The sequence below is a fragment of the Mesoplodon bidens genome, assembly GCF_964165515.1.
Source record: "Mesoplodon bidens genome assembly, chromosome: 1".
In the NCBI taxonomy this organism is placed as follows: domain Eukaryota; kingdom Metazoa; phylum Chordata; class Mammalia; order Artiodactyla; family Ziphiidae; genus Mesoplodon; species Mesoplodon bidens.
In genome coordinates, this window is record NC_138176.1 from 141316369 (window position 1) to 141337097 (window position 20729).

General features: G+C 37.1%; 1 protein-coding gene across 3 annotated transcripts in view; it reads left to right on the forward strand.

Annotated features, from left to right (window-relative positions):
* Positions 1-19853, forward strand: part of CORIN (corin, serine peptidase) — a 230071-nt gene extending 210218 nt beyond the window's left edge. For all 3 annotated transcript variants that reach the window (XM_081236190.1, XM_081236189.1, XM_081236191.1), the window contains 3 exons: positions 235-506; positions 2965-3098; positions 18647-19853. In XM_081236190.1, coding sequence (XP_081092316.1) covers positions 235-506; positions 2965-3098; positions 18647-18829 — 589 coding nt within the window. In that variant the 3' untranslated portion in view covers positions 18830-19853. The remainder of the gene's footprint in view (positions 1-234; positions 507-2964; positions 3099-18646) is intronic.
* Positions 19854-20729: the final 876 nt, after the last annotated feature.

Consider the following 20729-nt stretch of genomic DNA (forward strand, 5'->3'; position numbering starts at 1 on the left):
CAAGTGTTATTTTCCAGAATAGCACCATTCAGGAAGCATGGGCTTTGCTTTCCACAAGAGTGCAGTATTTGCAAATTGCTCAGGGGTTATATAAATGCTTCTTATATGAATACATGGGAGATGGGCATGGAAAGAGCCATTATTTACATAAATAAATATTTTAAAAATAAAATGTAAATTTTAAAAGATAAATCTGCATTTAAGATGCCAATGGCTCTTGAATTATTATTTTAGGAGAGAGAATGCTGCCGTTTGGAAAGTGGTGTTTGGCATCAATAATCTAGACCACCCATCAACGTTCATGCAGATGCGCCTTGTAAAAACCATCATCCTGCATCCTCGCTACAGTCGAGCAGTGGTGGACTATGACATCAGCATAGTGGAGCTAAGCGAAGACATCAATGAAACGAGCTACGTCCGGCCTGTCTGCTTACCCAGCCCGGAGCAGTCGTTAGAACCTGATACTTACTGCTATATCACAGGCTGGGGACACATGGGCAACAAAAGTAAGTCAGGATCCTCAGGAGCACTTGCCTTTCAGCTTGTAACTGGAAAACAACGGGGTACTTCCTGGCCTTTGGCAATCATTTCCCATTTTCACTTATGAATGTAGAGCCACAAATACTTAGCATTATGTGTCACTCTCCCTTCCATCCAAACCATAGATGTCAATACTTCACCATGCACTTAAACCTGCCAAGCCCAGATACAACCTCAGAAATCCTTCTCCACATCTCAGTCTTTCTCCAGGGAGCCGCTACTGATGTTTTAGAGCTGCCACGCAAGATGAGACCTGTCAGTCATCCTCCTTTGCATTGTTTCTATTGGTGATTTGCACTCACTTCAGGCAAAGTCACTCGGAGCCTCTGTCTAGCAGTTAGGTAGTTCTGCTTCTGCAGTCAAGCTGGATGGTCCTATTTCCAACTCTTTGTTATGATTTGGTCCTATCAACATCGGTAACACAACCTGTAAGTCCTTCTAGAAGGAAAACTGGTTAGCTATTTGCCTATTCAAATTAATTTAAATAGTTTGGGTTCTTAGATGATTTCAAAAAATAAAACATATAGAAATTAAAAAATTTGTACTGCTGACTCTCAGCCACCCATAAAGGACTCTCTCATTTTGCTTGACTTATTAAAAGTTTAGAAGAAAAATTTAATCGATGAGATATTTTCTTTAATGGTAGGCACTGACCATGCCAACTATATCAGGTATAGTACTGCAGCTCTCAGGGATGATGATATATATCTGTGTCCTGTTATCCATCTTAGCAACTGCCAATTTAAAGGACAATTGTTTTTCTTGAAATTTAGTCAAGTTTTGAGCTAAGTTGTGTTTCTTTTCTATACGATCAACTGAGAATAAAAAGAAAAAAGTAAATAGTAGTAAGTCAATGACTTCTGAAAAGCTAACATGTAAGAAATATGCAGGCAGTGTCAGACATATGATGTCACCATGCCTGCTAATCTTGATTTTTAAAAGCTATAATTAGTTTTGTGATATATGAGAGCAGAATCTATATTGCCTCTACTTCTATTGTTCCCAATATCCACATTAAACTCAGAGTAATCATGTGACATGTGGCACACACCACGTATGTAATGTAGTAGGAAGAGCAAGGGTATGAGTTCATTGAAAAGATCTGATTGACACTGACTACACCACTTTCCAGCTTACTGTAAAATGGAAAAAATAATAGCAACTGTCTAACTCACAGGATTATTGTAAAGATTTAAGAAAATAGGCCCAGAGAATGCTGAGTGCAGGAGCCTGGCCCACTGTGGGTACCCAGTAAACATTAGCGATGGTTCTTTTTACCATTCTTTCGACAACTTGGGGAACTTCCACTGTCTGCGTTGCATTGATTTTTCCAAACGTATTGGAAAACGTATTCTTTCTTCCATTAAGGTACCCTGTACATGTACACTGCTTCACCATCACTATCTAAAAGGAGAACAGTGTGTATGTTTTGTAGAATGGCTGAACAATGAGAGATTCTTGCTGCTGGCTTTGAGAAATACATTGTTATTCTGTGAGAACTTTGGAGCAAGATGAAATTCACATGTTCTCTCTGCTGACACTAAGGGATGGCTTTTCCCTTTGACATCTCTCTGATGCGTCCTCTAGGATTAAAGGTTCTGACCTCAAATGATGGCTACTGTAGCACATGATGAGACACACTGTTCAAACCAAGGATAGGGCAACCCTTCCTCTGTTAGTCTGAACAGGCAGTCTGAACTTTAGCAGAGCAGGGCTCACATGTTGAGCTGTCACAGAGCTGGCAGCCTCCCACCTGGAGCACAGCTGTGGCTTGATTATTTTCCTTTTCATTGTAGTAGCTATTGTTTATGTTGCTACACATAATAAGAGAGGGAAAGCATGAGCCAGGTTACTTAACCAGTCAGTGCCTCAATTTTCTCATTAACAAAATGAAGGGGTTTGATTAAATGATTGCTATCAGCACTTATAATTGGAAAATTCTGATTCCAAATGAGCTTCGTTTTTTTTTTTTTTTTTTTTTTTTTTTTTTTATTAATTAATTAATTTATTTATTCATTTATTTATGGCTGTGTTGGGTCTTCGTTTCTGTGTGAGGGCTTTCTCTAGTTGCGGCAAGCGGGGGCCACTCCTCATCGCGGTGCGCGGGCCTCTCACTATCGCGGCCTCTCATTGCGGAGCACAGGCTCCAGGCGCGCAGGCTCAGTATTTGTGGCTCACGGGGCCAGTCGCTCCACGGCACGTGGGATCCTCCCAGACCAGGGCTCGAACCCGTGTCCCCCGCGTTGGCAGGCAGACTCTCAACCACTGCGCCACCAGGGAAGCCCAAGCTTCGTTTTTGAAATGACATTTTAAGAGCATGGTTTTCTTGATATAAAAATGTTATCATTTCATATTTGGCTAGCCTCATTTTTGAGTCATTTTACCCTCATATATTTTATTTCTTCTTCTTTTTAAAAAATCCAGTGCCTTTTAAGCTGCAAGAGGGAGAAGTCCGCATTATTTCTCTGGAGCAGTGTCAGTCCTACTTTGACACGAAGACCATCACCACCCGGATGATCTGTGCCGGCTATGAGTCTGGCACAGTTGACTCGTGCATGGTAAGTTGCTTTCTGGTTACCAAGGAGATTCAGTTCAGCAGTAGGTTCAGTGGGTCCATATAGGCCCATTAGTATTCATGTGGCCCTTTGGGAACGTTTTTTGAAAATAATTTATTACCAAATGTTTAATTATTCACAGGGTGTTTTCCTTTATTCAGGACCCAGGCAATGCCCTGAGTAACCTCCATGCCCCCCACTCAGGTTGCCTTCTGCTTTCTCACCTCCTGCATGGGGTCAGCACCCTGGGCCAGCAACAGGAGGAGAAGCAGTTGTTCTGGTCCATCTCCTTGGACCATTTTAGTGGCCAGGACAAGCAAGTTTCTGAGAGCAGCTAGTGGTAACTAGAGCTCCAACCAGGTTGCCTCAGGAAGCAGGGGACAGACACCAAGGGCATATTCAACCATCGGGGTGATGGCACTGAAACACATACAACACCCCAATCTCCAGGGTGTGTGACAGACCCACCTCCGTCTCAGGAGTTGGTCACACTGGCATTGTCTGGAGCTGCACGTGATTGCCAGCATGTCTTCGAATATCACTGAACACGACCTTTAGCCTCAGGATTTCTGGTCCCAACAGTTCATAGAGTATGCTGACTTAGCAATGCAGGGAAGCATTTTTTTTGAATTTTATGTATTTTTTTTATACAGCAGGTTCTTATTAGTCATCCATTTTATACACATCAGTGTATACATGTCAATCCCAATCTCCCAATTCATCCCACCACCACTCCCCCCCGCCCCCCCCACCCCCGCAGGGAAGCATTTTTACTTAATAAACACTCATTGCATATTATACTGGACTGGCTCCCAGGGGAGGATGAAAAAGGGAGAGCACTTAAAGAAGCTTGTAACAGAGTGGGGAAGGCAGTTATTGCACTACAGTGCTATGAAACATCTTTGTTATTTCACTGCTTTAGAGTAGATCAAATTGCCCCCAAGTTTTAGAATTGAAGAATAGATGCAACAATGCTATTGCCCCTGACCCAACATAATAAAGTGACATTTTTGATTGTCCATTTCAGAATAGAAATGGCCTGGTGGTGATTTAGACAGTTGTCATGGGAAAGAGGGAGGCAGGGTCCCTTAAAGTTTCAGTGAGTCGCCTTCCCTTCTGTCCTCTGGCCCCAAGTCATCCAGCTGAGGTGGGCAGTGATAGAGGAACCCCTGCCTTCCATTCAAGAGGCCTAGGTTTGATAGACCAAAGCCAAAAAAAAAAAAAAGTGACTAGGAGACAGCATGGTGTCAGGGCTAGGACACATGATTTGCAACCTGAAAGGTCTGGGTTGGCTCCCATCTCTGGCAGTGAGAACAATGTGACCTGAAGAACTTATTTAACCTCTCTAGAATATTTTCTCCCAAGTAAGATGGGGCTGATTCTGTCTGATTTGCAGCATATCTTTAGGATTAACTGGGTTAATGTCCCAATATTTTAACATATCTGTATATGACGTCTGGCATATGCCCTCAATGAATATCAACAATGTGAATGTTAACATCTACCAGTTAGTGCTTACTGTGTTCCAGGATCTCTTCTAAATACTTTCTGATAACTCACTTAATCTCACAGTCATCTCTTGTGGCAGTATCTTTGTTTTTCCTATTTTACAGATCAAGAAAACAAGGGACCAGAGTTAAGTAATTTACCCCATATCACCCAGCATTAAGGTGGTAGAATGAAGATATGAATGTAGGCAGCCTGGCTTCAGAATTCAAGTGCTTGGTCACTTCACTATCCTAGAAGCAATGATTAATGTGAATACATTTCTCCCTGTTGCCAACATGATCTGGACGTGTACCAAAAACTAGTTCCTCTTCATCTCTTGGTAACTGCTAAAGGGAGGGGATAGAAGGTGATTCTTTGAAAGAGAAATGAAGGTCCAACACAGCCACAGGCATAAGCATGTTCATATCGTAATGTCTAATAGGAAACAGGTCCTGCCAACTTCTTTAGTGGTGGGAATTCCGCACTGTGGATATCTTAAATGCATACCAGATGCTAACACAACCCCAGGTAGAAAACAAAACACAAAACAAACAAAAGCTACTTTTTACCAAGTCTGGAGCAAGATTATGCACCAGAACCTCTCATTACCTCCCTTAATTGCATCAACAGGTCACCTTGGAAGCCATGGGTCCTTTGTTAAGGTCTAGAAATCATGGAACTCAGTATTGAAACCAAACATAAACTTTGGCCTAAAGCCCAATATTATGAAGAAGAAAAGAGGACCAGAAACCAGACAAACTGTGCCTTTAGCTGTATCCCCCTTTTGTTTTGAATTGATGCTTCTTCACCTCTTGTTTTCCAACTAACAAATGTCCACCTGCCTCATTAAGCCTAGCTCAAAACCCACTCTTATGGGGACCCTATGTTCCCCTCTGGCTGGAAGTAATCACTTATTCCTTTGAAGACTCCTTTATTTATAGCCCTTAGATTTTGCTTTCATGTAAAGCTTTTCTCATTACCCAAGTGGAGTTTTGGCCCCTTGGGGACAAAAGTAGCTCTTTACTTGTGTAGACTGTAGCACAGAATCTTGCAAAAATTAGATGCTAAATAATTATGTGGCTAAGTTTCTGATCTGGAAGTGCAGAGATGCTGACCTGTAAATATCCCATTTTAATCACTCTCTGGCATAATAAGTAGCTCAACCTAAATAAGTCAGTATCTTAGTATTTCTTTTATATAAGAGGAGATGAAAAAATTGTGGAATATGTCTAATAAAATTGTTTCCAGTAAATTTTGCTTAAAAATCAATTAGGCTGTCAGACAGAACAGCTTAGCCTCTTGCAAAATCTATGCTTATTAGTTAGGTTTACAGCATTGGTAAGTTATGAATGCAATGTTCACCACTTGTAGGAAGTGGCATGATATATTCAAGGTCCTGAAAGGGAAAAACCTTCAACCTAGGATACTCTACCCAGCAAGATTATCATTTAGAATAGAATGAGAGATAAAGAATTTCTCAGACAAGAAAAAACTAAAAGAATAGAGCAACACTAAACCTACCCTAAAAGAAATATTGAAGGGTCTTCTCTAAATATTGAAGAAGAAGGTCTTCTTCTTTCTCTAGAAAAGAAGCAAGAATCTATTGGAAATGAAAATCACAATAGGAGAAGCAAATATGTAAAAGGATTGAAGATCACTTAAATAGGCCAGTACATAGATTAAAAAGCAAAAAAAAATTTTTTTTTTGTAAAAGCAATTATAACTACAATTAACAGCAAAAGAATAAGTATGAAGATGTAAAATAGAACATCAAAAATCACAAAATATGGGAGAGTGGAGTATAAAAATCTTTTAGAATGTGTTTGAATTTGTATGACTAGCAGTTTAAAGATATAATAATGGGTCAACATACTTGAAATCCATAGTAATCAGAAATCAAAACACACAATAGGTCCACAAAAACCAGAAAGAAAGGAACTCAAGCATACTACAAAAGAAAATAATCAAACCACAAAAGGAAAAACAAAAAGAAGAAATGAACAAGGAAGAACTACAAAAACAACTGGAAAACAAGGTTTAAAATGGCAATAAGTACATACCTATCAATAATTATTTAATTTTTATTTTATATTGGTGTATAGTTGATTTACCATGTTGTATTAGTTTCAGGCATACAGCAGTGGTTCAGTTATACGTATTCATATATCCATTCTTTTTCAGATTCTTTTCCCGTATAGGTTATTACAGAATATTGAGTCAAGTTCCCTGTACTATAAGTAGGTCCTTGTTGATGATCTGTTTTATATATATACTAATGTATATGCTAATCCCAACTTCATAATTTATCTACTCCCCACCCCCCTGACCTTTCCTCTTTGGTAACCATAAGTTTGTTTTCTAAGTCTCTGGGTCTTTTTCTGTTTTGTAAATAAGTTTATTTGTATCATCTTTTTAGATTCCAAATATAGGTGATATCATATGATATTTGTCTTTCTCTTACTTCAGTTAGTATGATAATCTCCTAGTCCATCCATGTTGCTGCAAATGACATTATTTCATTCTTTTTAATGGCTGAGTAATATTCCACTATATATATATATGTAACATATCTTCTTTATCCATTCCTCTGCTGATGGGCATTTAGGTTGCCTCCATGTCTTGGCTATTGTAAATAGTGCAGCAATGAACATTGGGGTGCATGTATCTTTTCAAATTATGGTTTTCTCTGGACATTTGCCCAGAAATGGGACTGCTGGATCATAGGGTAGCTCTATTTTCAGTTTTTCAAGGAACCTCCATACTGTTCTCCATAGTGGTTGTACCAATTTATCTTCCCACCAACAGTGTAAGAGGGTTCCCTTTCCTCCACACCCTCTCCAGCATTTATTGCTTACAGACTTTTTGATGATGGCCATTCTGGCCAGTGTGTAGTGATACCTCATTGTAGTTTTGATTGGCATTTCTCTAATAGTCAGTAATAATGAACATCTTTTCACGTGCTTTTTGGCCATCTGTATGTATTCTTTGGAGAAATGTCTATTTAGATCTTCTGCCCATTTTTTGATTGGGGTGTTTGTTTTTCTGATATTGAGCCACATGAGCTGTTTGTATATTTTGGAGATTAATCCTTGTTGGTCGCACCATTTGCAAATATTTTTACCCATTCTGTAGGTTGTCTTTTTGTTTTGTTGATGGTTTCCTTTGCTGTGCAAAAGCTTTTAAGTTTAATTAGGTCTCATTTGTTTATTTTTGTTTTTATATTCATTACTCTAGGAGGTAGATCCAAAAACATATTGCTGTGATTTATGTCAGAGAGTATTCTGCCGATGTTTTCCTGTAAGAGTTTTATAGTATCTGGTCTTACATTTAGATCTTTAATCCATTTTGAGTTTTTGTGTGTGGTGTTAGAGAATATTCTAATTTCATTCTTTTACATGTAGCAGTCCAGTCTTCTCAGCACCACTTATTGAAGAGGCTGTCTTTTCTCCATTGTATACTCTTGCTTCCTTTGTCATATATTAATTGACCATAGGTGTGTGGGTTTATTTCTGGGCTTTCTATACTGTTCCATTGATCTATAAGTCTTTCGTTGTGCCAGTACCATACTGTTTTAATTACTGTAGCTTTATAGTATATTCTGAAGTGAGGGAGCCTAATTCCTCCAGCTCTGTTTTTCTTTCTCAAGATTGCTTTGGCTATATGGGGCCTTTTATGTTTCCGTACAAATTTTAAGATTTTTTTGTTCTAATTCTGTGAAAAATGCCATTGGTAATTTGATAGGGATTGCACTGAATCTATAGATTGCCTTGGGTAGTCTAGTCATTTTGACAGCATTGATTCTTCCAAGCCAAGAACATGGTGTATCTTTCCCTCTGTTTGTGTCATCTTCGATTTCTTTCATCATCGTCTTATAATTTTCTCAATAGAGGTCTTTGGTCTCCTTAGGTAAGTTTATTCCTAGGTATTTTATTCTTTTTGATGCAATGGGAAATGGGATTTTTCCATAATTTCTTTTTGATCTTTTGTTGATAATGCATAGAAGTTCAACAGATTTCTGTGTATTAATTTTGTATCCTGAAACTTTACCGAATTCATTGATGAGCTCTAGTAGTTTTCTGGTAGCATCTTTAGAATTTTCTATGTATAGTTATTATGGCATCTGCAAACAGTGATGGTTTTACTTTTTCTTTTCCAATTTGGATTCCTTTTATTTCTTTTTCTTCTCTGATTGCTATTGCTAGGACTTCCAAAACTATGTTGAGTAAACATGGCAAGAGCAGGTATCCTTGTCTTGTTCCTGATCTTAGAGGACATACTTTCAACATCTCACTGATGAGTATGATGTTAGCTGTGGGCTTGTCATATATGGCCTTTATTATGTTGAGTTATGGTCCCTCTCTGCCCACTTTCTGGAGAGCTTTTTTTTTTTATCATAAATGGGTGTTGAATTTTGTCAAAAGATTTTTCTGCACATACTGAGATGATCATATGGTTTTTATTCTTCAATTTGTTATTGTGGTGTATCACACGGATTGATTTGTGGATATTGAGAAATCCTTGCATTCCTGGGATAATTCCCACTTGGTCACAGTGTATGATCCTTTTAATGTATTGTTGGATTTGGTCTGCTAGTATTCTGGTTGAGTATTTTTGGGTCTATGTTCAGTGATATTGGCCTGTAATTTCCTTTTATTTATTTTTTTTGTGGTATCTTTGTCTGGTTTTGGTGTCAGGGTGATGGTGGCCTCATAGAATGAATTTGGGAGTGTTCTTTCCTCTGCAGTTTTTTGGAATAGTTTCAGAAGTATAGGTGTTAACTCTTCTCTAAACGTTTGATAGAATTTGCCTGTGAAGCCATCTGGTCCTGGGCTTTTGTTTGTTGGGAGTTTTTTCATCAGTTTCAATATCAGTACTTGTAATTGGTCTATTCATATTTTCTATTTCTTCCTGGTTCAGTCTTGGAGGATTGTACATTTCTAAGAATTTTTCCATTTCTTCTAGGCTGTCCATTTTATTGGCATATAGTTGCTTGTAGTAGTCTCTTAGGATGCTTTGTATTTCTGTGGTGTCTGTTGTAACTTCTTTTTCATTTCTAATTTTGATTTAAGCCCCTTACCTTTTTTTTCTTGATGAGTCTAGCTAAATATTTATCAATTTTATCTTTTCGAAGAACCAGCTTTTAGTTTCATTGATCTTTTCTGTTGTTTTCTTCATCTCTATTTCATTTATTTCTGGTCTAATGATTTCTTTCCTTTTACTAACTTTAGGTTGTGTTTGTTTTCTCTTTCTCTAGTTGCTTTAGGTGTAAGGTTAGGTTGCTTATTTGAAAATTTTCTTGTTTCCTGAGGTAAGATTGTATTGCTATAAACTTCCCTATTAAAACTGCTTTTGCTGCATCCCAAAGGTTTTGGATCATTGTGTTTTCATTTTCATTTGTCTCTAGGTATTTTTTGATTTCCTCTTTGATTCCTTCAGTGGTCCATTGGTTGTTTAGTAACATATTGTTTAGCCTCCACGTGTTTGTGTTTTTTACAGTTTTTTTTCTTGTAGTTGATATCTAATCTCAGAGTGTTGTGGTAAAAAATGATGCTTGATATAATTTCAATTTTCTTAAATTTACCTAGGTTTGCTTTGTGGCCCAGCACGTGATCTAGCCTGGAGAATGTTCCATGTGCACTTGAGAAGAAAGTGTATTCAGCTGCTTTCAGATGGAATGCTCTCTAAATATCAATTAAGTCCACCTGGTCTAATGTGTCATTTAAGGTCTGTGTTTCCTTATGGATTTTCTGTCTGGAGGATCTGTCCATTGATGTAAGTGGGGTGTTAAAGTCCCCACTATTATTGTGTACTGTTGATTTCTCCTTTTACAGCTGTTAGCAGTTGCCTTATGTATTGAGGTGCTCCTATGTTGGGTGCATATATAATTGTTATATCTTCTTCTTGGATTGATCCCTTGATCATTCTGTAGTGTCCTTTTCTGTCTCTTGTAACAGTCTTTAAATTCTATTTTGTCTGAGTATTGCTACTCCAGCTTTGACTTCCATTTGCATGGAATAGCTTTTTCCATCCCCTCACTTTCATTCTGTATCTATCCCTAGATCTGAAGTGGGTCTCTCGTCAACAGCATATATTCAGGTCTCATTTTTGTATACATTCAGCCAGTCTATGTCTTTTGGCTGGAGCATTTAATCCATTTACATTTAAGGTAATTATCAATATGTGTATTCTTACTGCCATTTTAATTGTTTATGATTTGTTTCTGTAGGTATTTTTCCTTCCCTCCCTCTTTTGTTCTCTTGTGATTTGATGACTATCTTTAGAGTTGTATTTGGATTGCTTTTTCTTTTTTGTGTGTGTATCTATTGTAGATTTTTGGTTTGTGGTTACCATGAGGTTTTTAAAAAACTTTTTATTTTATATTGGAGTATAGTTGATTTACAATGTTAGTTTCAGGTGTAGGGCAAAGTGATTCAGTCATACATATATCTAATCTTTTTCAAATTATTTTCCCACTTAGGTCATTACAGAATATTGAGTAGAGTTCCTTGTGCTATACAGTAGGTTCTCATTAGTTATCTATTTTAAATATAGTAGTATGTATGTCAATCCCAAACTTCCAATTTATCCCTCCCCCCAACATTTCCCCTTTAGTAACCAAAAGTTTCTTTTCTTAGTTTGTGAGTCTATTTCTGTTTTGTAAATAAGTTCATTTGTATCATTTTTCTATGATTCCGCACATAAATGATGTCATATGATATTTGTCTCTCTCTGACTTCACTTAGTATGATAATCTCAGTGTCCATCCATGTTGCTGCCAATGGCATTATTTCATTCTTTTTAATGGCTGAGTAATATTCTATTGTATAGATATACCACATCTACTTTATGCATTCATCTGTTGATGGACATGTAGGTTGCTTCCATGTCTTGACTATTGTAAACATTGCTGCAATGAACATTGTGCTGAATGTATCCTTTTGAATCAACCATGAGATTTTGATATAGCAGTCTACATGTATAAAAGATTGATTTAAGTTGGTTTCTTAATTTCATATGCATTTCTAATATCCTACATTTGTAGTCTCTTCTCATGATTACTGGTTTTGATATCATACCTGCAGGGAGATGATTTCCTACCTTTACTGTATGTTTGCCTTTACTGGTGAGCTTTCCCATTCATAATTTTCTTGTTTCTAATTGTGGCCTTTTCTTTTCTGCCTAGAGAAGTTCCTTTAGCAGTTTGTTGGCATTTTGTTGTAAAGCTGGTTTGGTGGTGCTGAATTCTCTTAGCTTTTGCTTGTCTGTAAAGGTTTTGATTACTCCATCGAATCTGAACAAGAGCCTTGCTGGGTATTCTTGGTTGTTGGTTTTTCCCTGTCATTACTTGAAATATATCATGCCAATCCCTTCTGGCCTGCAGTTTCTGCTGAAAAATCAGCTGATAACTATATGAAGATTTCCTTTTATGTTACTTGTTGCTTTTAATATTTTCTTTGTCTTTAGGTTTTGAAAATTTGATATGTGTCTTGGCATGTTCTTCCTTGGGTTTATCCTGTGTGGGCCTCTCTGCTTCCTGGACTTCAGTCCATGTTTCCCTTCCCATGTTAGGGAAGTTTTTGGCTATTATCTCTGCAAATATTTTCTCAGGCCCTTTCTCTCTCTCTTCTGGGACCCCTATGATGCAAAAGTTGGTGCATTTAATGTCTCAGAGGTCTCTTAGACTGTCCTCATTTCATTTTTTTTTCTTTATTCTGTTCTGGAGCAATGATTTCCACCAATCTGTCTTCCAGCTCATTTATTTGTTCTTCTGCCTCATTTATTCTATTGATTCCTTCTAGTGTATTTTTCATTTCAATTTTTGTGTTGTTCATCTGTTTGTTTGTTCTTTAAATCTCCATTAATCATTTCTTGTATCTTCTCGGGCTGTGCCTCCATTATTTTTCCAAGATCTTGGATCACCTTTACTATCATTTCTCTGAATACTTTTTCAGGCAGATTGCCTATCTCCACTTCACTTACTTGTTCTTCTGGGGTTTTATTATCTTGTTCCTTGGTCTGGAACATATTTCTCTGCCATCTCGTCTAACTTTCTGTGTTTGTGGCCTTCATTTCTCAGGCTGCAGGTTTGTAGTTCCTCTTGCTTCTGGTGTCTGCCCCCTGGTGTGTGAGGTTGGTCCAGGGGCTTGTGCAGGCTTTCTGGTGGGAGGGCCTGGTGCCTACACAGTGGTGGATGGAGCTGGTTCTTGTCCCTCTGGTGGGCAGGGCTGTTTCAAGAGGTATGTTTAGAGGCAGCTGTGCATTCAGGATGACTTTAGGCAGCCTGTAAGTGGGGCTGTGTTGGTTGTTTGGCCTGAGGCATCCCAACACTGGACCTTGCAGGCTGTTGAGGGAGGCAGGTTTCAGTGCCAAAATGTTGACCTCCAGGAGAGCTCATGCCAATGAGTACTCCCTGGGGCCTCTGCCCCCAGTGTCCTTGCCCCCAGTGAGCCACAGCTGACCCCCACCTCCCCAGGAGACCCTCCAAGATACACAGGTAGGTCTGGCCGAGGCCCTTATGGAGTCACTTCTTTGCCCTGGATCCCAGTGCACATGAAACCTTGTGTGTGCCCTCCAAGAGTGGAGTCTCTTTTTACCCCAGTCCTGTGGAGCTCCTGTGCTTTGAAGGCCTTCTCATGCACTGCTGGCCTTCAAAGCCAAGTGCTCTGGGCTCTCCTCCTCCTGATGCCAGATCCCCAGGCTGGGGAGCCTGACGTGGGGCTCAGAACTCACTCCTGTGGGAGAACCTCTGTGATATAATTATTTTCCAGTTTTTGGGTCACCCACCCAGTGCGTATGGGATTTGATTTTATTGCAAATGTTCTCCTCCTACCATCTTGTTGTGGCTTCTTCTTTGTCTTTGGATGTAGAATATCTTCTTTGCTAGGTTCCAGTCTTTTCTGTCGATGGTTGTTCAGTGGTTGTGATTTGGGTGTTTTTGTGAGAGGAGGTGAGCTCAATTTCTTCTACTCCACCATCTTGTCTCCTCCCGTGTCAATTATTACCTTAAATGTCAATGGAGTAAATGATCCAATCAAAAGACAGAGTGAAAGATTGAATAAAAAACATGAACCTACAATATGCTGCCTAAAAATGTCTCACTTTAGGATGAAAGACAAACACAGACCGAAAGTGAGGGGATGGAAAAAATATTTCATGAAAATGGAAACAATAAGAAAGCCAGGGTAGAAATACTCATATCAGACAAAATAGACTTTAAAACAAAGGCCATAAAGAAAGACAAAGAAGTGTATCATATGATAAAGGGATCAATACTAAAAGAGGCTATTATACTGATTAACATATATGCACCCAATATAGGAGCACCTAAATATGTAAAAGAAATACTAATAGACATAAAGGGAGAAATTGACTGGAATACAATAATAGTAGGAGATTTTAACACCCCAGTGACATCAATGGACAGATCATCCAGACAGAAAATCAGTAAGGCAACAGAGGTCTTAAATGACACAACAGACCAGTTTTCAAGCCCACATGGAACATTCTCCAGGACAGACCACATACTAGGTCATAAAACGAGCCTCAACAAATTTAGAAATCATTTCAAGCATTTTTCCTGACCACAATGGTATGAAACTACCAGAGAAAGAAAAACAGGAAAAGAGTGAATACATGGAGACTAAACAACTTGCCACTAAAAAAAACAATGGATCAATGATGAAATCAAATAAGAAATCGGAAAATGAGAACAAAACCTTACAAAATCTATGGGATGCAGCAAAAACAGTTCTAATAGGGAAGTTCATAGCAATAAGGCCTTCCTCAAGAGATAAGAAAAATCTCAAACAACCTAACCTACTAGCTAAATGAATTAGAAAAATAAGAACAAAAAGAACGTCACAGCAGAAGGAAATAATAAAGATTACAGAGGAAATAAATTAGAGATTAAAAAAACAATAGAAAAGATCAATAAAATCAAAACCAGGTTTTTTGAAAAGATAAAACTCAACAAACTTCTAGCCAGGCCCACCAAGAAGAAAACAGAGGATCCAAATAAACAAAATAAGAAATGAAAGAGGAGAAATAACAACTAATACCACAGAAATACAAAAAAAAAAATAAGACAATACTATGAAAAGTTATATGCCAACTAATTGGACAATCTAAAAGAAATGGACAAGTTTCTAGACACATACAGCCCACCAAAACGGAATCAAGAAGAAATAGATAATTTAAACAGATTGAGCACTGTAAGTGAAATAGAATCTGTAAAAGAAAACAAAACTCCCTGCAAACAAAAGTCCAGGACCTGCTGGCTTCACTGGGGAATTCTACCAAATATACAAAGAAAAACTTACACCTATCCTTCTCAAACTATGCCAAAAAATTGAAAAGGAGGGAAAACTCCCAGAGTCACTCCATGAAGCCACCATCACCCTGATACCAAAATCAGACAAAGACACTACAAAAAAAGAAAATTAAAGGTCAATATATTTGATGAATATAGATGAAAAATGTATCAATGTAATGTGCCAGATTAACAAAAGGAAAGACAAAGCACATGATCATCTCAATAGATGCAGAGAAAACATTTGAAAAAATTCAACATCCATTCACAATAAAAATTCTCACCAAAGTGGGTACAGAGGGAACATATCTCAACATAATAAAAGCCATTTGTGACAAACCTACAGCCCACATAATACTCAATGCTGAAAAGCTGAAAACCTTCCTGCTAAACTCAGGAAAAAGACAAAGGTGCCCACTCTCACCACTTCTATTCAAAATAGTATTGGAAGTCCTAGACACAGCAATCAGACAGGAAAAAGAAATAAAAAATATCCAAGTTGGAGGGAAAGAGATAAAATTGTCACTATTTACAGATGACATGATACTCTATATAGAGAATCCTAAAGTCTCCACACAAAAATTATTAGAATAAATGAATTCAGCAAGGTAGCAGAATACAAGATTAATATACAGAAATCTGTTGCATTTCTTTACACTATGAAATATCAGAAAGAAAATTTAAAAATCCTTTTTAAAATCACATAAAAAATACCCAGGAATAAACTTAACTAATGAGGTAAAAGACCTTTATACTAAAAACTATAAAACATTGTAAAGGCAACTGAAGATGATTCAAGGAAATGGAAAGATATCCCATGCTCTTGGATTGGAAGTATTAGTATTATTAAACTGGCCATACTACCCAAAGCAATCTACAGATTTAATGCAATCCCTGTCAAAATACCATGACATTTTTTTCACGTAACTAGAACAAGTAAACCTAAAATTTATGTGGAACCACAAAAGACCCAGAATTGCCAAAGCAGTCCTGAGGAAAAATAAAAAAGCTTGGAGGCATAACCCTTCCAGACTTCAGACTATATTACAAAGTTACAGTAATCAAAATAACTTGGTATTGGCATAAAGACAGACCTATGGATCAATGGAACAGGATAGAGAGGCCAGAAATAAACCCAAACACTCATGGTCAATTAATCTATGACAAAGGAGGCAAGAATACAATGCAGAAAAGACAATCTCTTCAAAAAGTGGTGTTGGGAAAGCTGGACAGCTACATGTAAATCATACCTTATAGAAAAATAAATTCAAAGTGGTTTAAAGGACTAAATGTTAAGACATACCATAAAACTCGTAGAAGATTACATAGACAAAACATTCTCTGCTATACATTGTAGCAAGATTTTCTTAGATCAGTCTCCCAAGGCAAAAGAAATAAAAGCAAAAATAAACAAATGGGACCAAATCAAACTTAAAGCTTTTCCACGTCAAAGGAAACCATCAACAAAACAAAAAAACAACCTACAGAATGGGAGGAAATAACTGCAAATGATGTGACTGACAAGGAGTTAATATCCAAAATATACAAACAGCTCATACAATTCAATATTGAAAAAACAAACAACCCAGTGGGCAGAAAACCTAAACAGACATTTCTCCAAAAACGACATACAGATGGTCAACAGGCACATGAGAACGTGCTTAACACTGCTAATTATTAGGGAAATACAAATCAAAACCATAATGATGTATCACCTCACACTGGTCTGACTGGCTATCATCAAAAAGTCTGCAAATAATAAATGCTGGAGAGGGTGTGGAGAAAAGGGAACCCTTCTACACTGTTGGTGGGAATGTAAATTGGTGTAGCCAGTATAGAAAACAGTACAGAGGTTCCTTAAGAAACTAAAAATAGAGTTACCATATGATCCAGCAATCCCTCTCCTGGGCATATATCTGGAAAAGATGAAAACTCTAATTCGAAAAGATATATGCACCCCATTGTTCATAGCAACACTATTTACAATAACTAAGACATGGAAACAACCCAAGTGCCCACCAACACCTGATTGGCTTAAGAAAATGTGGTACAATGGAATATTACTCAGCCAAAAAAAGAAATAATTCCATTTGCAGCAACATGGATGGACCTAGAGAATAGTATACTTAGTGAGGTCCAAGAAAAACAAATATTATATCACTTACATGTGAAATCTAAAAAATAATACAAATGGATCTACATATAAGATAGAAAGACTCACAGACATAGAAAACAAACTTATAGTTACCAAAGGGGAAAGGGAGGGGGGAAAGGATAAATTAGGAGTATGGCACTGACAAACTACTATACATAAAGTAGATAAGCAACAAGGATTTACTGTATAGTGCAGGGAACTATATTCAATATCTTGTATTAACCTATAATGGAAAATAATCTGAAGAAATATGTAACTGAATCACTTTGCTGTACACCTGAAACTAACATAATATTATTCTAAGTCAACTAAACGTCAATTAAAAAAAACAGATCACCACTTCTACAGAAGCATACAGCACAATCATGAAGTCAATTTTGTTTTAATAGCAGTTGTATTCAGTAGCATTTCTAAGAAACAAGATAACCTAGTAGTTATAAAGTTGGAGTCATGTGCCAGACTGCCTGGGTTTAACTCCTAGCTCTGCTAATGAACAAGTTATAAAACTGCTTCAGTTTTATCATCTCCAAAATAGATATAACAGTTATAATTATTATATATTTAAATAATTATATAAGTAATAACATGTAAATAATAATAATAATTATTATTAACCTGTAGGGATTTCATGAGGATTAAATGAACTAATACAGGGAAAATGTTCAGAAGAGCATCAATAAACATGATTTCTACTATTCCCTGACATTACAAAGTGGGAGGACCATAGATGTACTTCCAAGTTTGAAACTCTTGCAGGGCAACGAGTATTTGTAAATTTCTGCCATGAGTCCACATACTTACTTATTTTCTAGGGTATCAACCCTTCTCTTTTGAGGCCATGCAGGATACATCTCTCATTCTCATCTTTTCAGATATAGCAAACATTAGCATTTTTAAAGCCATAGCGTTTTTCTGTTAATTATATGTGGACAAAAAAACTGAGCAAAACTCGCCTGCAACACCTAAACTTAAATATCAAGAATGAAAACCACTACTATGCATGTGAAATAAAATGTAGGTTATAAATAAATAATGTTTTACTATAATTAATTCTTATGTGGTATTTTCTGTTTAAGCATGCTAATTTTTTCTATTAAATACAGTAAATGGTCTTAGTGCATTCATTCACATAGCAAGAATCTTGAAAGTAATGAATTATTTTATTTTTCTAGCACTTTTTTTGTGGGAAAACTATCCTTGAATGTTCCATTTTGGGTATATTCTACATTTATAAAATGGATCAAAATTAAAGAATGAAATCAATTATGAGACTCAGTTCTGATATGCTAAATTAAAAAGAAAGTTTGATATATTTTCATTAAGTGCAGGAAATGACAAAAAGTCCTCTGATTTCATGGAAAAAAAGAATATAGTCCTTTCCCAAGTCATTTCTATTCTTGTAAAGATCAAGATTTAAAATGTTCATTTGAAAGTTCTGTTTATGTAGTGGAAAGCTCTCAGGTTGACAATGAGAGCTTTGCTGAAATTTTTCAGGATATTGGTTAAACTGGGTTTGGCTTTATTTTACCCTCAGGATAGCATGGATGCCGTGAGGTCTCTGACATACCAGTGACTAACATCCACTGCTCTTCATTACAGGGTGACAGTGGTGGGCCTCTGGTTTGTGAGCGGCCTGGAGGACAGTGGACATTATTTGGCTTAACTTCATGGGGCTCTGTCTGCTTTTCCAAAGTCCTGGGACCTGGAGTTTATAGCAACGTGACATACTTTGTCAAATGGATTGAAAGACAAATGTACATCCACACCTTTTTCCTAAACTAATTCCAAAGATGATCAGAGACTTTTACCAGTGACACTCAGAGCAAATAGCCTTCTCGATAGTGGAGGACTTCCTGCAGAGAGCTGTGTGGGAGCACTTTCATGGACAGTAATGCTCCGCAGTGCACTGCAAATGTTCATGTTTGTCTTGGTCTAATTTTATGCAGCTTTTTTTTTTTAAATTCTATTTTTCTCTTACATCAAGTTGAATGAAAATCTTTTAAAAACCAAAGCAGAACAGAGTTTGTTCTTTTGCCAGGCAGGCCTAACCTTAACTGTAACATGAAATGATCAACTCTGGAAAGAGAAGAGTGAGGGGACTAGGGTAACAGGTTAGAGAAGGTTCCCTTTTGTCCAGTCACAAAAAGGACATTGAGATCCAGGCTGACTAATCTTTGCCAGCTTTTGTTTCTCAAGCACAAGAGCATAATGGCAAATTACAATATTAACATTAGAGACTTGCTTTTGATTTATTAAAAGCCAAGATAATTTACATGCTTAAGTTATTTACTATTATTCTTCTAAAGTTTGCATAATTCTGAGAACTTATGAAAGACAGAGCATCCATTTAGGTAGCTGAAATAGCAAATCACATTGAGCACAAAGCTCTTTTGACATCAATATTAGCACCTGACATGCTTGGACTGCCCATTCTGAATTTAAATCAAGATTGTGATTTTATAGAAGAGTCTCCAAAGAACCTTCCTACAGCTGGGGTTTGTTCACTGTGTATCACTTAGCCAATTGAGATTTCAACAACTAGGAAAATACGTGTGGGAAATATTTCATTCTGCCTATGTGACAATGAAGTTGAGATTAAACTTTGCTATAGAAGGATTTGCTTTAGAGTAGAGAGATGCAATCTTTTTAAAAGAAAATTGCACCCCATCCCTAATTAAGTATTTTCCAGTTTTCTTGTGTTTGTCCATACCAATAAAGTCACAGAAATGTATCTGAAAGCACAGTAAAACTTTGCACAGAGAAAAACATTTTGTAATTGTCTTTCAAAGATGTTTAATATCTGGTGTTGCCATTTCTTCCTATTGATAATTAAAACAAAAATTTAAAGATGCTTTTAAGCACTAGGCCACTTTACACACATCAATTTTGAAGCAATTAGTGGTTACAGTAGTTTTTCCCTGCAAAAAAGCTTCAAAACACAAACCTTCACAGGCACCTACTTACATTAGTCAGGCATCCATTTTGCAACATCCAAATGCTTTTGAACAAGTAGGATTCCCTCCACCAGCAACCTGGGCTGCCTCAGCATTCCCCAGAGACTACCTGCAATTTTATATGTGTTTTTGTACTCTTTTCTATATGTGTGGGTAGGTGACATTCAAAAAGTTGTCTTGACACTTTCCACATTATTCATCTCTTGTTCTGTAGTTTATATAAACCTACTGAGAATGTAAAATCCGGCAACCAAATTGTGGTCACAACTGTATGAAAGTTTAAGAACATATGTCAGTTTTGTTATACTTATAGGGACATAATGTAACAACATATGCTCAACTTATGTTCAGTGAAATATACATATTGTACTTACTTTAAGTAACCCTTAATACAAATAAAATGGTATAATCTTTTCTTTTTATGGATATAAAACATGGAACAAACCCCAGAAAACGGTGCCTCCCACTATTATAGTTGGTACCCAGTTTCCCACCAATCAAAATTTTCTTGTCTTATATCTCACTCCCCCAGGAACATGCTCTTTTATTTTAGATGGATGATGGCTCTTTGATTAGTCTGAAATGAGAGGCTGCTAGCAGTCTCCAATAACCCGTTGAGGGTCTAAGGAAAACTTCAGCCCTGATAAGAAGGCAAGGATCTTTCATGTCTAGAGCACATTTTGGGAATCTGATCCAATTCTTTTATAAATCTTTTTGGGTACAATTGT